Raw genomic sequence first — 13,039 nt, forward strand, 5'->3', positions numbered from 1 at the left:
AGCTCAAGAGATGGCCGTGGGTATTGTTGACTAGTTCTAATGTGTAAGTTCCAACTTAGAGACGATTATGTGTAGACAGCCTTTGTGTAGCGAAAATGCTAATTGTCTATTTTTGATTAACCTTAAGATCTATCATAAAATATGATATTTATAACTAACGCTAAATAGAGTTGTGGACAAGATAAGCTTACATAACTGTCTCCGTTGCTAGGCTACAGTTCAGTCTAGTAATATTGATTGTTGACCAGATAAGTTGTGCGTATTAACCTTATTATATAAAAAAGGAGACAACTTCAAGCTGTGTCAAGGTACATCCGAAGTAACGTCAATATACCCTACTCTTTACGTCAACTGCGTGGTCAAGATATATGTTATCTTTCCTTATTAAACAACAAGCCTATTGGTTACCAGGCTACGTTGGTCGGTCTTGTGGGGGAAGTATTATAGTTCCAATAACGTAGTAACTTTTATCTCAATCAGCAGTGTTTCATTCCTGGGAATGTTTTGAAAAGCAGTTAAAACTTACAGTTAAGTAACGATCAGAGTTTATCTAAATCTATAAATAAATAGCATTTGTTCAAATTTCAATATTTTGTAGAAGTTTGGTAAATGCTTGATATGTTACTATTTATATATATATAGAAAACACGTATTGTTTTCTAAAAATATCTCTTCAGAAATCAAGAAATCTCTAAGTATAGGGACCGAAAAAAAACACGAATATCTTTTTATGTATCTTAATACGAAGAAAGCAAACATTAGCCAAGCAATACAAAAATACGTGGTTAACTAAGGGTGATTTGATCCTTGAGAAGGTCACAAGATAACAGACATAGAAATACAAGAAAGACTAGACGTAGAACGTTCTCGAATAAATCAGTAAAAGTTAGAAAAATACTGACATTGGATAAACTATTAAAGTCACTGGAATAAAGGAAATATGAAAGTTAGATGAATTCGAGTAAACTGCTAAGAGTAAGAAATAAAAGATAACTGAATGTCAGACAACTTTGGATAAACTATTAAGAGTTTCAGAGATAAAGGGTAACTGAATGTACATTCAGTTATCTATGTTTTTCTGCGGCTTTTAGGAGTTTATTTGAAGCCATCTGACATTTCATTATCTTTTATTTGTGGAATTTTTAGTAGTTTACTCGAAGTTATTTAACCGTCACTTATCTTTTACTTCTGAGACTTTAATACTTTACCCGAAGTCGTCTGCCGATAACTTCGAGTAAAAACCCTCGAAATATAGGATAAATTCAAGTATACTACTAAAATCTCTAGAAATAAAGTTTAACTGAGTGTCTGATGAGACATAGTGAACTACTGAAAGCCTCAAAAATCAATAACTGAATGTCAGAGGATTAGCGTACAAATTGCTTATCTAAAAATTTTAGTTGGTTAACTTATATAGTTCATGACGTTTGTTTCAATGATTTCATTATTCTACAACAGTTTAATAAATTAGCCTTTTTTATATATAGTAAGAAAACAAACACTGCTTTAAACACTCCGTTGTTATTGTTTGGAATCCTTTTTAGCTGTGAGACGACAACTTTTAGGTATCAATTTTCCGTTTTTACGGTGACTGAATTTGTTTGTTTGTTTGAAGCTAAGCACAAAACTACACAATGGGATATCTGTGCTCTGCTCACCACGGGTATCGAAACCCGGTTTCTAGCGTCGTAAGTCCGCAGACATACCGCTGTGCCACTAGGGGGCCGGTGAGTGGGAGGAGTAAAAGAAAGACAAAAATATCTATTTTCGGTTTGAATTTTCACATAGTTTCGGTTAAGGTTTCATTTGAAGTTGCTAGAAAATATTCGAAATATATTTATAAAATTGCTTTAATATTTTCTGTCGTATTGCTGTATCTTAATTCTTAATGGTTGATTTCTATATCTTGTCCAAACACATTTGCAATGTTTTATATTATATTACGGCAAATGTCAGATCAAAATATTACATAATTACTTCTATCTTTTATTTTGTGTTTGTAAAGACTGCCTTAGTAATTTTGAGGACAAACTAATATTGAATTGTATTTAATGTCTTAGTTACGAAACCTGAGTCATTTTACTGAACGGATTTCGTCCATTTAGTTATTTTTATGCACATAATTGTATATAACTTATATGGCTATGATCATTCAGGATAACTTAATTTGAGTTAAAGTACATTCTCGATGTATCAGCAACCATGATACAATAAGGTGTTAATTCTCATCCACTTCTTGTCATTTCCGCTCTAACAGCGATATAGAAAAGCCCATTATTTCGTGCGCTCTCGCAAAGCCGACCTCCCCACAGTAAATAGCGCAGGCTTCAATGTCTCAGCTTGTAATCTTGAACGTTCAGTACACAGTAAATAGGTTTTAAGTCGTGGGAAGTAGAGCGCTAGTAGTCACTAGTTTACTTTTTTTTTCAGTTCAACTCCACGAAGCGTTTGTTTTCCTGCATGTCACAGAATGTATGTGGAGAAAGTGCCACATCCACTCTGTTGGTACCCTTTTACTCAGCATCACGGCCTTGGTTCATGTTCCTGTAGTACCGAAACGCTTTAAAAACATCGTTGTTTGCGACACACGCATGCTACGGATAACGTGCAAGTAGCAACTAAGAAAGAGAGAACCGCCAGCTTTTATTGCTAACCTCAAAGTGTAAGTGTACAGTTTCAAACCTGAGAACAGGATAACCGTGAAGGTTTTCTTTAGACTTTGTTAATTAACTAACGATTATTTATGAGAATTCAGAACTGTTTTTAAAGCTCATGACCGAGATTAAAGCTCTTTCATTTTGAATCAACTCTTAAGGTGAGCTTTCTTCTGACTTTTTATATTACCAGTACTTAGAACTGTAGTCTCAAGCTAGCTGGTACTAGTTTATATGAACGTGAGTTTAAAATATTTATCATTATTTGGAAGATTCGTTAGTTTATTCGATAGAAATGGCTGGTAAAAGTACTGTTTCAGTAAAGACCAGTCCTCGTTCTTTAGGGAAAAATCGCTCTAATTTCATTCCTACCAATACTCTGAATACCTGTAATGAGATACAGTTGCAAACAAAAATGGGATCATCTTCTCTGTATACCCATGGTAACGCACTGCAAAGTCCAGGAGAGACATCTCTTCATAGATCTCCATCACCAGTTCCTTATATCCGGAACTGCATGCATTCAGCCCATCGAGGATCTGACCATCCAGAAAGTAGTTTGATCATTTGTAAACAAAGGTCACCTGACACCTTTAGTCGACGTTCAGAACTTTCTACAATGAACGACTCACAGAACCCAAAAATGTGGATTCAGACCAACAAATTTAACACTCGACATAGTCGTTCATATTCCTTCCGAACTATGCGGCGACCTTCTCCCCAACAATTAGCAGAGGAGGAGCAGTTCCGGCCACGGGGAGCCACGATGCCTTCGGACAGCCGAAGTTATCTCCGAGAGAAAAGACGACAGCGGTTACGGGAACGGAGTGCTAGTCCTAGTTGGTCACCCCTGGATCATGTGGATGACGTGGATGAAGATTTTTACAGGCTTCGTAACTTCAGCACGACTTCTAAAGGTGGAGTCATCAACCGAGGCGATCAGTTTCGCCAGCGGTCCCGGAGCAGTAATAGCATGGCCTCCAGTTACACCTACCCGTCGTGTATCTCCACAGATACATCCTGTTTGTTCGGCCAGGAAGATCGCTGCACCCATCTTAAGGTTCTAGTGCTGGGAGCCGTTGGAGTTGGAAAGAGCTCCATTGTCACACAGTTCATGTCATCCGAGTATATGAACACGTACGATGTATCTCAAGGTACGTATATGTACATCAGAAGTATTTATACCTTTCGTATTTTACCTTTAATAATGACTTAATTTATCTGCATAATTGTGTCTTCCTAGCAACGCAGAAAGTTTAGTTTTAGACTGTATCATTTATCAAACTATGTATAGCTATAAAAAGGAAAATGCAGTTCTATATATACATATGTTATATTTTGCCAGTTATTGTTAACATAAATTATTTAAAAAAATACAACATTCTAGGTCATGTAATTAAATAATATTTGGAACTCGGACAATTAATTTTTAAAAATTTATTTACTTAGAACAAAATGAAGCCTTAAAAGAACACTTGTGTAAAACATTAGTAGCTATACTATCAGTAAAGCCACTTCCTTTGGCTTTAACCATATGTACTTCACCTCCATAGGCAAATATTTTGAGATAAGTTTCCATAGCTTTGGTTTATGGAAAGTATTTTTTGGATAACTGAACATCCAGCTATGTAAGGTACGTCAAATAAAAACTTGAAGGTGTGCTGCTGTGATAGTCATTTTAACAATTATACTTGATTACATCTTTAAATCAGTACTTTAAGAATTTAACGTAAAGTCGCGTCTGTTACTTAAAGAACAGAGAAGTCGAGGTGAAGTCATTTGCTTGAAGAACATGTATGCAATGTGTGATCGTAACAGTTATTTAAAGAACAGAGCAGTTAATGTGTACGTGTATCAAATACCTAAAAAACCATGTGTAGTCAGTTGCTTAAGTATCAACTATTTCAATGAGTGTAGTATCAATTACTCATAGAACAAAAAAAATCAATGTTTAGTCATATTGTTTATCTGAAAAAATATAAACGTGCAGCTTTTTCAATCGCTTCCAAAAGATCTGAACATTTAACATGCAAGCTTTAAAGAAGACACTTAAATATGCACCTATAACATTTAGTATATAAACTTTTAAATAATTGCAATAGTTACATTATGAAGATACTTGAACATGTAGCTATAATAGCTATATTAAATAATTCTGAACGTGTAACTAAAATAGTTACATTGAATAGTTTTGAAGGTGTAATTAAAATAGCTACATAAAATAATTCTGAACGTGTAGCTAAAATAGTTACATTAAATAATTCTGAACTTGTAGCTCCAACAGGAATTTTTAAAAGGGTATTTCGACGTGCATCTATAGCAGCTACATATCTGATTGATACTGAAAATATAGCCATAGCCACAATACGAGCAGATTTATAAATTCTTGTAAAACTTTTTCAAACGTAACTACGAAAGCTATATCAGATGCTTTAATATTTCTGGACGTGTAGCTACAAAAGTTACTTTAGTAAGAATGTGTTAACGTGAAGCTGCAAAAGCTACTTTAGTAAGAATGTGTAAACGCGTAGTTACAAAAGTTACTTTAATAAGAATGTGTTAACGTGAAGCTACAAAAGTTACTTTAGTAAGAATGTGTAACCGCGTAGCTACAAAAGTTACTTTAGTAAGAATGTGTTAACATGAAGCTACAAAAGTTACCTTAGTAAGAATGTGTGAACGTGAACCTACATAAGTTACTTTAATAAGAATGTGTGAACGTGAAGCTACAAAAGTTACTTTGATAAGAATGTGTGAACGTGAAGCTACAAAAGTTACTTTAGTAAGAATGTGTGAACGTGAAGCTACAAAAGTTACTTTAATAAGAATGTGTGAACGTGAAGCTACAAAAGTTACTTTAATAAGAATGTGTGAACGTGTAGCTACAAAAGTTACTTTAGTAAGAATGTGTTAACATGAAGCTAGTAGCTTCACGTTCACACATTCTTATTAAAGTAACTTTTGTAGCTTCACGTTCACACATTCTTATTAAAGTAACTTTTGTAGCTTCACGTTCACACATTCTTATTAAAGTAACTTTTGGTTAACACATTCTTATTAAAGTAACTTTTGTAGCTACGCGTTTACACATTCTTATTAAAGTAACTTTTGGTGTATTTTGTCAGTAAAATAAACAATGATACTTAAATCTACGAACATACCAATGGTTTTGAAACGCTGAAAAACGTCTCCTTACATATACAGTTATATAGCTGATAAAGGTTATTTAAAAATGTGGTTGTAGAATTTGATTTAATAAGAATACATCACAGTACTCTGACAGGAGTAAGTTTTAAAAGTCATTCAAATTATTTTAACCAAACTCTTAAACAAGAAATTATAGTTCCTTTAAAAAATTCACTTGAATTTAGAATAATATATGCATCTTTATGAAAGAAACTTGAGCTTATTTCAGTCACTTTAATACTTGTTATAACAGCCACTCACAACAGTACTCTAGCATACAGTTGAAGCAGCCACTCACAACAGTACTTTAATATTCATCTGTAACTGTCACTTTAATAATGATAATTTTCCATACAGTTGTAACAGTCTTTCACAATAGTACTTTAGCATACAGTTGAAGCAGCCACTCACAAGAGTACTTTAATATTCATCTGTAACAGTCACTTTAATAATGGTAATTTTCCATACAGTTGTAACAGTCTTTCACAACAGTACTTTAGCATACAGTTGAAGCAGCCACTCACAAGAGTAGTTTAATATTCATCTGTAACAGTCACTTTAACAATGGTAATTTTCCATACAGTTGTAACAGTCTTTCACAACAGTACTTTAGCATACGGTTAAAGCAGCCATTAACAACAGTGTTTTAACATACAGTTGTACCAGCCACTAACAACAGTGCTTTAATATATAGCTGTAACAGTCGCTTTAATAATGGTAATTTTCCATACAGTTGTAACAGTCTTTCACAACAGTACTCTAGCATACAGTTGAAGCAGCCACTCACAAGAGTGCTTTAACATTTATATGTAACTGTCACTTTAATAATGATAATTTTCCATACAGTTGTATTAATTGTACTGGTTTTTAGTGAAAGTAACCACAAAATGAGCTAACGTGCTATAAAAGTATCAACTAAACTAGGGCCTGACCCGTTATTTTCTAATATTTTTTTATTGTCGTTGGTTTTTAGCGCAAAGCTACGTATTATGGTATTTGCGCCCTTTACACCGCCGAGAATCGAATCACAGATTTTAGCATTTTAAGTCCGAAGATTTACCACTGTTCACTGAGGTAGATTACTAATCTCTGGCTTTTACGAAGTTTGTTTGTATGTTGAAACTAAATTACAGTTTTAAGATAGATGCCTGACATAATCTGGTGATTAGTACGCTCGAATCGCAACTTGCGAAACGCAGTTTCGAATTTCATTATCGAACATTATCTTCCTTTCAGCTGTTTGTCAATCCCATTTTTCATGGGTAAAATAGTAGCCCATGAGTTGGCAGTGGGTGGTTTTGACTGGCTACCTTCCCTCTAGTCTATCGCATATAAGCTTTGGGTGAAATTGAATAAAACAAACAAAGAGTTCAATGTAATTTACATAATAAGCTCCAAAATTCATCTGTCTGACAAAAAAAAGAGATTTGAATATTGAGGTGACCCGAGATCACGGACTGACAAAGAGCAAAGAGTAGGGTGTGTAAGTGGTGGAGTCGGGTATTGTGAAGTGTGAGAAACTGAAAGTTGAAAAAAATACGAACAAGATATTTTCGTGATTTTCATTTCAAGTGTTTTTGTTTAATAGGGTCTTAAGGTGACAAAACAAGTCCAGGCATGAGACAAGTTATATGCTGAATTTTTACTTTTGGCCATTGCCAATGAAAGATGTCTATGCATCCTGTGGATATAAAGACATTTTTTCTGTTGTTGTTCTTCTTCTGCATTCACTAACAAAATTTTTAGAGAGTATCAAATTAGCCAGAAGCCTGGAATAAAATCCGAAGGAAATCACAAGCTCACGACTGTCAGTCAACTCTGTTAAATATTTTCAAATGTGGAATCGAGAGACAAGTAACTCCCTCTGTCACGATTTCATTTGAATCTCAATATTTTTCTTGGTAAACTACACAAATATTTATATAAGATTTTTGAATTCAGATACTTTGTATATAGACTACAGTCCAAAAAACTAAAATTAGGGAGGCGTTGCTAACACATTGCTGACACATAATCCGAAGATTATGTTTGAAAGTACTCTTAAAGAATACTTACAAAAAGTCATTTTTTCATTTTTATTATTAAAACTGAAGACTTGCTACTAAACAAAATTTAGAACTGTTTAAGCTTTTAGTATAATACTATATTTTTCTTTGACATATAACGTTGCATATAAAATTACATGGATATATTACAAATGAAGTGTTTAAGTAGATTAATTTTATATTTTATTCATAGATTAGGGGACACATTTATATTTTATTCATAGATCAGGAAACGCGTTATTGCAAACCAACTTTAATTTAGGTCATCTGAAACAAGATGTTTACTTTCCTAGGTATCTTAACGATATCTTAAAAACTATACTTATTTTTCGTGTTAGAGATTTCAGGATAGAAACAAATGCTTTGTCCACTCCTAAACTTCAAGCATATGCTGTTCACAGAGACTTACAATTTAGTCACGTCTTTTGTTTTAAAATAAATTTTACTAAATAAACTTTCAATTTAAAGTAAACAAAAATATTTAATGTGGTTTGGGGAAAATGTTTTCTTCCCGCTTTCAGGTAAGACGAAAAATAAGCTATAGAATACCAGAAACACATTAAGAATATACAGCAATACAACATTACACGTGAAGAAAATACAGCAGTACAATACTAAACATACATGAACAAAATGCAGCAACACAACACTACATATACATGAAGAAAATACTATACAAACATGAAGAAAATACAGTAACGCGATAAAAGCGGCTTTCTGCTAAAATAATTCAATCTAATTCTTTAAGGCTTCACAACTGTTCTATTACTAGAATATTCCAGAACGTGACGTTTCTGTGATATTTATTATGACAGGCACGTACAGTTTAGTATTGGGTATAATCTGACCACAAAACTCTGAAAAGGGTTGGATATTCTCGGAAAGTACGTATAATTAAAACAAATTTACTAATGATTATAACCCATTCAGTAGCATAGCTTATTCAAAATGCATTAGGATACACACTCAGAACTCTACAGCACAAACATACGTCATGGGCTTATTACAGACTCCTTTCTATGGTTTTTACTGATTTGCTCGACTGTACGTTTGCAGATTTTATCGATTTATCTTACTTTGACTACGTTGATTTTATCAGTTTTCTTATAACTTAGTTTTACAAATTTCTACTTTAGTCTTTGAGTTTGATTTAGCTTCCTATCTTTGCTGTATCTAATCAGATTTTAGGGTTATATTTATCAAGCTTTTCTGTAAACTTCTTGACCATATCTTAATGGATTTCATTTTGTTGCTTGATTACTTTTTTTTTATTGTGACTTTATGAATTTTACAGTTTTTCTTAGCTTTGCCTAAGGAAACGATTTTTCTGTCTTTTTGAAATTTGTACCTTATGTTTTTATTGTGCAATTATATAATGTTTTCTCCATTTTTTACGTTGTGGCTTTCGTAAAATCATATAATATTTCACCACTATATAAATCTTGCAGTATGTAAATTGTGGTTTTTCTAATAGCATCTGTACATACTAAGGCTGGTTTTCCCATGCCGTGCAACACTCAATGGCAGATACCTTTTTTGTTCATTAAGTCTGTACACAAGACTGGATATCTGTGTCTGCTTCTGTACTCACTAAAACTACGTATGTTTTCAGTACATATACTATAAAGATTGTATTGTAATATGCGGTTCTCTCTAAATATGAATTACCTTCAAATATCCTAATAAACACATAACACGTCTTAATACCTTTCCACGTGCTAATCTTATGGAGTTCGCTATGCTACATTCAGTTAGTTAATGTGGAAGAGATTTCCTCCCCGTTTTCACAAAATTAGTGCTCGTGTAATATTTTAGTAAAATAGTATAATAATTTTGGTCATATTAGGACAATATCTGACTTTCTGCTTAGTTCACTCAAGCTTGTTGAAATTTTGTACTTCTACATTTTTTAGAATCGAATTTCAGAGTTATATGTTTATTAGCACGTCGGGTTGTCAGAAGTACATAAACGTTATCGTTTTTCTAGTTTTACGTGTCCATTATTTCACATTATTTTAGAATCTCTTTGCTAGAGCCTGGTAATTCATGCAACATACTTTGTAATCAGAAAGTACTTAGAAGGTGACAAGACTATTTCAAGAACACTTTTTATCCAAGAAGTAATTATCTATAAGAAGAGATATGTTATACTAACACTAAACACTTTGTGATAATCACATTATTTTAGAATCTCTTTGCTAGAGCCTGGTAATTCATGCAACATACTTTGTAATCAGAAAGTACTTAGAAGGTGACAAGACTATTTCAAGAACACTTTTTATCCAAGAAGTAATTATCTATAACAAGAGATATGTTATACTAACACTAAACATTTTGTGATAATCACATTATTTTAGAATCTCTTTGCTAGAGCCTGGTAATTCATGCAACATACTTTGTAATCAGAAAGTACTTAGAAGGTGACAAGACTATTTCAAGAACACTTTTTATCCAAGAAGTAATTATCTATAACAAGAGATATGTTATACTAACACTAAACACTTTGTGATAAGTGTGCTTTTCCAATAAAATACTTCTCATTGTTTTTAAATAATGTCAAGACTTTATAAAAGTGTTTTCACTAGATTGATTTTGATATGTCTTCCAACAGACGACGAACTTGAAAAAACAATCTTCCTTCTTCTGGATGGAGAAGAGTACGAGTTGACATTGTTTGATTACCACACCCTCGCCACACTCACGGTAATGTATTATTATATCCGTCGAGTTATTGCGATTGAGCGAACTCACGCATGTGGTCTAGACGGCAGACATGCATACGTCTACAAATCATACTTCTCTGTCTTTTTTATTCATAAATGTCTTATTTGCGAGTGTTTTAGACATATCTATAGATTATTCATTTTTGTACTTCATTAAGTATTTGAAAGGATAGTATTGGGTTACTTATAGATAATTTTAGCTGGTTAGAGTCGTTTATTGGCTAGTTGAGCAGCATAAACACAACGGAATGTTTTATGATAATAGGCCAATGATTGGTTAAACAATTCACCTCAATCTAAAGCCATGAGATTAAGAGCCAAAGAAACTTGCAATTAGAAAAGTTCAGAAGTTTTGTTGTGAAAAAATCAGTGATTTTGACATCCTAAGATTACAAAGTCGATTATAATTAACGTACGAAGTCTATTAGAAAGATTAGGATGTTAAAAAAGTACGGACATATCCAAAAGTCTTGATATTAAGTAGTCGAAAACAGTGTACAAATCAGATACTAAAATAGTTAGAAATTGTTTATCAAAACAAAACGTTTGAGACAGAATGTCAAATTTATTGCATTAATCTGATATAAAAAATTGAATCTTTTCACAGGTCCAAGTAATAAATAGCCTTTGGCAATAAAGTAAAAAGCAATGGGAATATTATGATCTGTGTTAAGCCCTTGTCACTAAAGGTCTAAACATAGTGCAATATTCTGGACTAAAGTGAAACAGAACTTATTCACTAGCCTTGGGATTGACAAGAGGGAACCCTCAATAGTCGCGACTCTAATTAGATCTCAAATAAGTTAAGAGATGGAGCTGTGAGCTAAAAGTTTGTACTTGAAAAAAAAAAAAAAAGCTACAGAGCCATCCTATGAGCCGCAATGCCGCGGCTAAAAAAAGTCAAACCTTGTTCAGATATTCACATTACTGAACATGCAAGTAAATCCCTGGCTTATACCTTATTTGATTTGCCTACCAAATCATTGCCTTGAAGAAATTAGTAAGGTTGTGCTATACTTTAGCTAAATTATTTGGTTGGTGGGCAGGGCGACTTGCCTTGCGAGTAGGATAATTCATATCCGTATTGAACTGTTCACTATCTGAATATAGGAACTCGCTACCCAAGTAAAAGGATTTTTCATGAAAATTGGGTCAATTACCATTAGTATTAAGTATTCCCTTCCCAATTCAGCAATTCACTCTCTGGATCAAATGACTCGTTATGAGAGTTAAATTACTCTAGACACTGTCTAGATTGAAACCACAAATATAAAATACAACATTTCTTATAATCTTCTAGCACAATATTATTGCACTAAGACATTTTCACGTGGTTATTGTTGAACTCATGATACAAAAACTTTTTTTTAGTTTAATGACTCAGACTACAAGCATAAAATGAAATAATGTAGGAAAATAACCATTGTTTATTCAACTTTGTGACGTTGTATACGTATTATGTCTTTGTCTCTGTATTTCAAACATGTATCTATATGCGTAATTCTATCACACTGTTTCATTAAGGCATATTGCACATGAGTGATACCGATTTCACTGTCTGGTTAAGGTATACTGCACATGAGTGATTCCGCTTTCATTGTCTGGTTAAGGTATATTGCACATGAGTGATACCGCTTTCACTGTCTGATTAAGGTATATTGCACATGAGTGGTACCGCTTTCACTGTCTGATTAAGGTATACTGCACATGAGTGATACCGCTTTCACTGTCTGATTAAGGTATGTTGCACATGAGTGGTACCGCTTTCACTGTCTGATTAAGGTATACTGCACAAGAGTGATACCGATTTCACTGTCTGATTAAGGTATACTGCACATGAGTGATACCACTTTGTCTGTGATATACTTTTGGTCTTGAAGTCCAAGAATTGTTTTGAAAAAGAAATTCAATATTTTTAGTATTCCGTTTAGATATACCATATTAAGTATTCAAAACGTGGCCAGCGGGAACAATTCTATCTGGCCAAGGTACTGAGAGCAGCAAGAATATTTGCCAATTTTTGTTCAATTTCTAAGTGGTGTTTGATAATTTATTGTCCATAAAAACTGCTCAAGTACAGCTACTCTGGTTTTATCCTAAACCTACAACATCTGGGTTTAAAGCCAACTAGGGTGATATATCATGTACAGTTGTAATGAAGTAAGATTCACTTTGAAGTATGGTGAAATAGATTATCCTTTACTTAATAAAATTCAATCTTATGTATTCCTTAGGCTTCCATCCTTCTGTACTGAAGGGAATGTCCCTTTACAATTTTTTTATAATTGCTTTAATTAAATTAAATACAAATGGAACATAAAATTTACAAATTATTTACACATATTAACTCTATGTTATGACCTAAATTCCAATAAATTTCTATATATACACAAAGCTACGTACTGTATATATATATATATATATATATATA

The 13,039-nt window shown here is 33.1% G+C and overlaps 1 protein-coding gene across 1 annotated transcript in view; it reads left to right on the forward strand.

Moving 5' to 3' along the window:
- Positions 1-2,949: 2,949 nt before the first annotated feature.
- Positions 2,950-13,039, forward strand: part of LOC106474992 (GTP-binding protein RAD-like) — a 24,512-nt gene continuing 14,422 nt past the window's right edge. Inside the window, exons 1-2 of the mRNA XM_013935693.2 lie at positions 2,950-3,808; positions 10,497-10,588. Of these exons, the coding sequence (XP_013791147.1) occupies positions 2,950-3,808; positions 10,497-10,588 (951 nt within the window). The remainder of the gene's footprint in view (positions 3,809-10,496; positions 10,589-13,039) is intronic.

The sequence above is a fragment of the Limulus polyphemus genome, unplaced genomic scaffold (assembly GCF_000517525.1).
Source record: "Limulus polyphemus unplaced genomic scaffold, Limulus_polyphemus-2.1.2 Scaffold144, whole genome shotgun sequence".
NCBI lineage: Eukaryota > Metazoa > Arthropoda > Merostomata > Xiphosura > Limulidae > Limulus > Limulus polyphemus.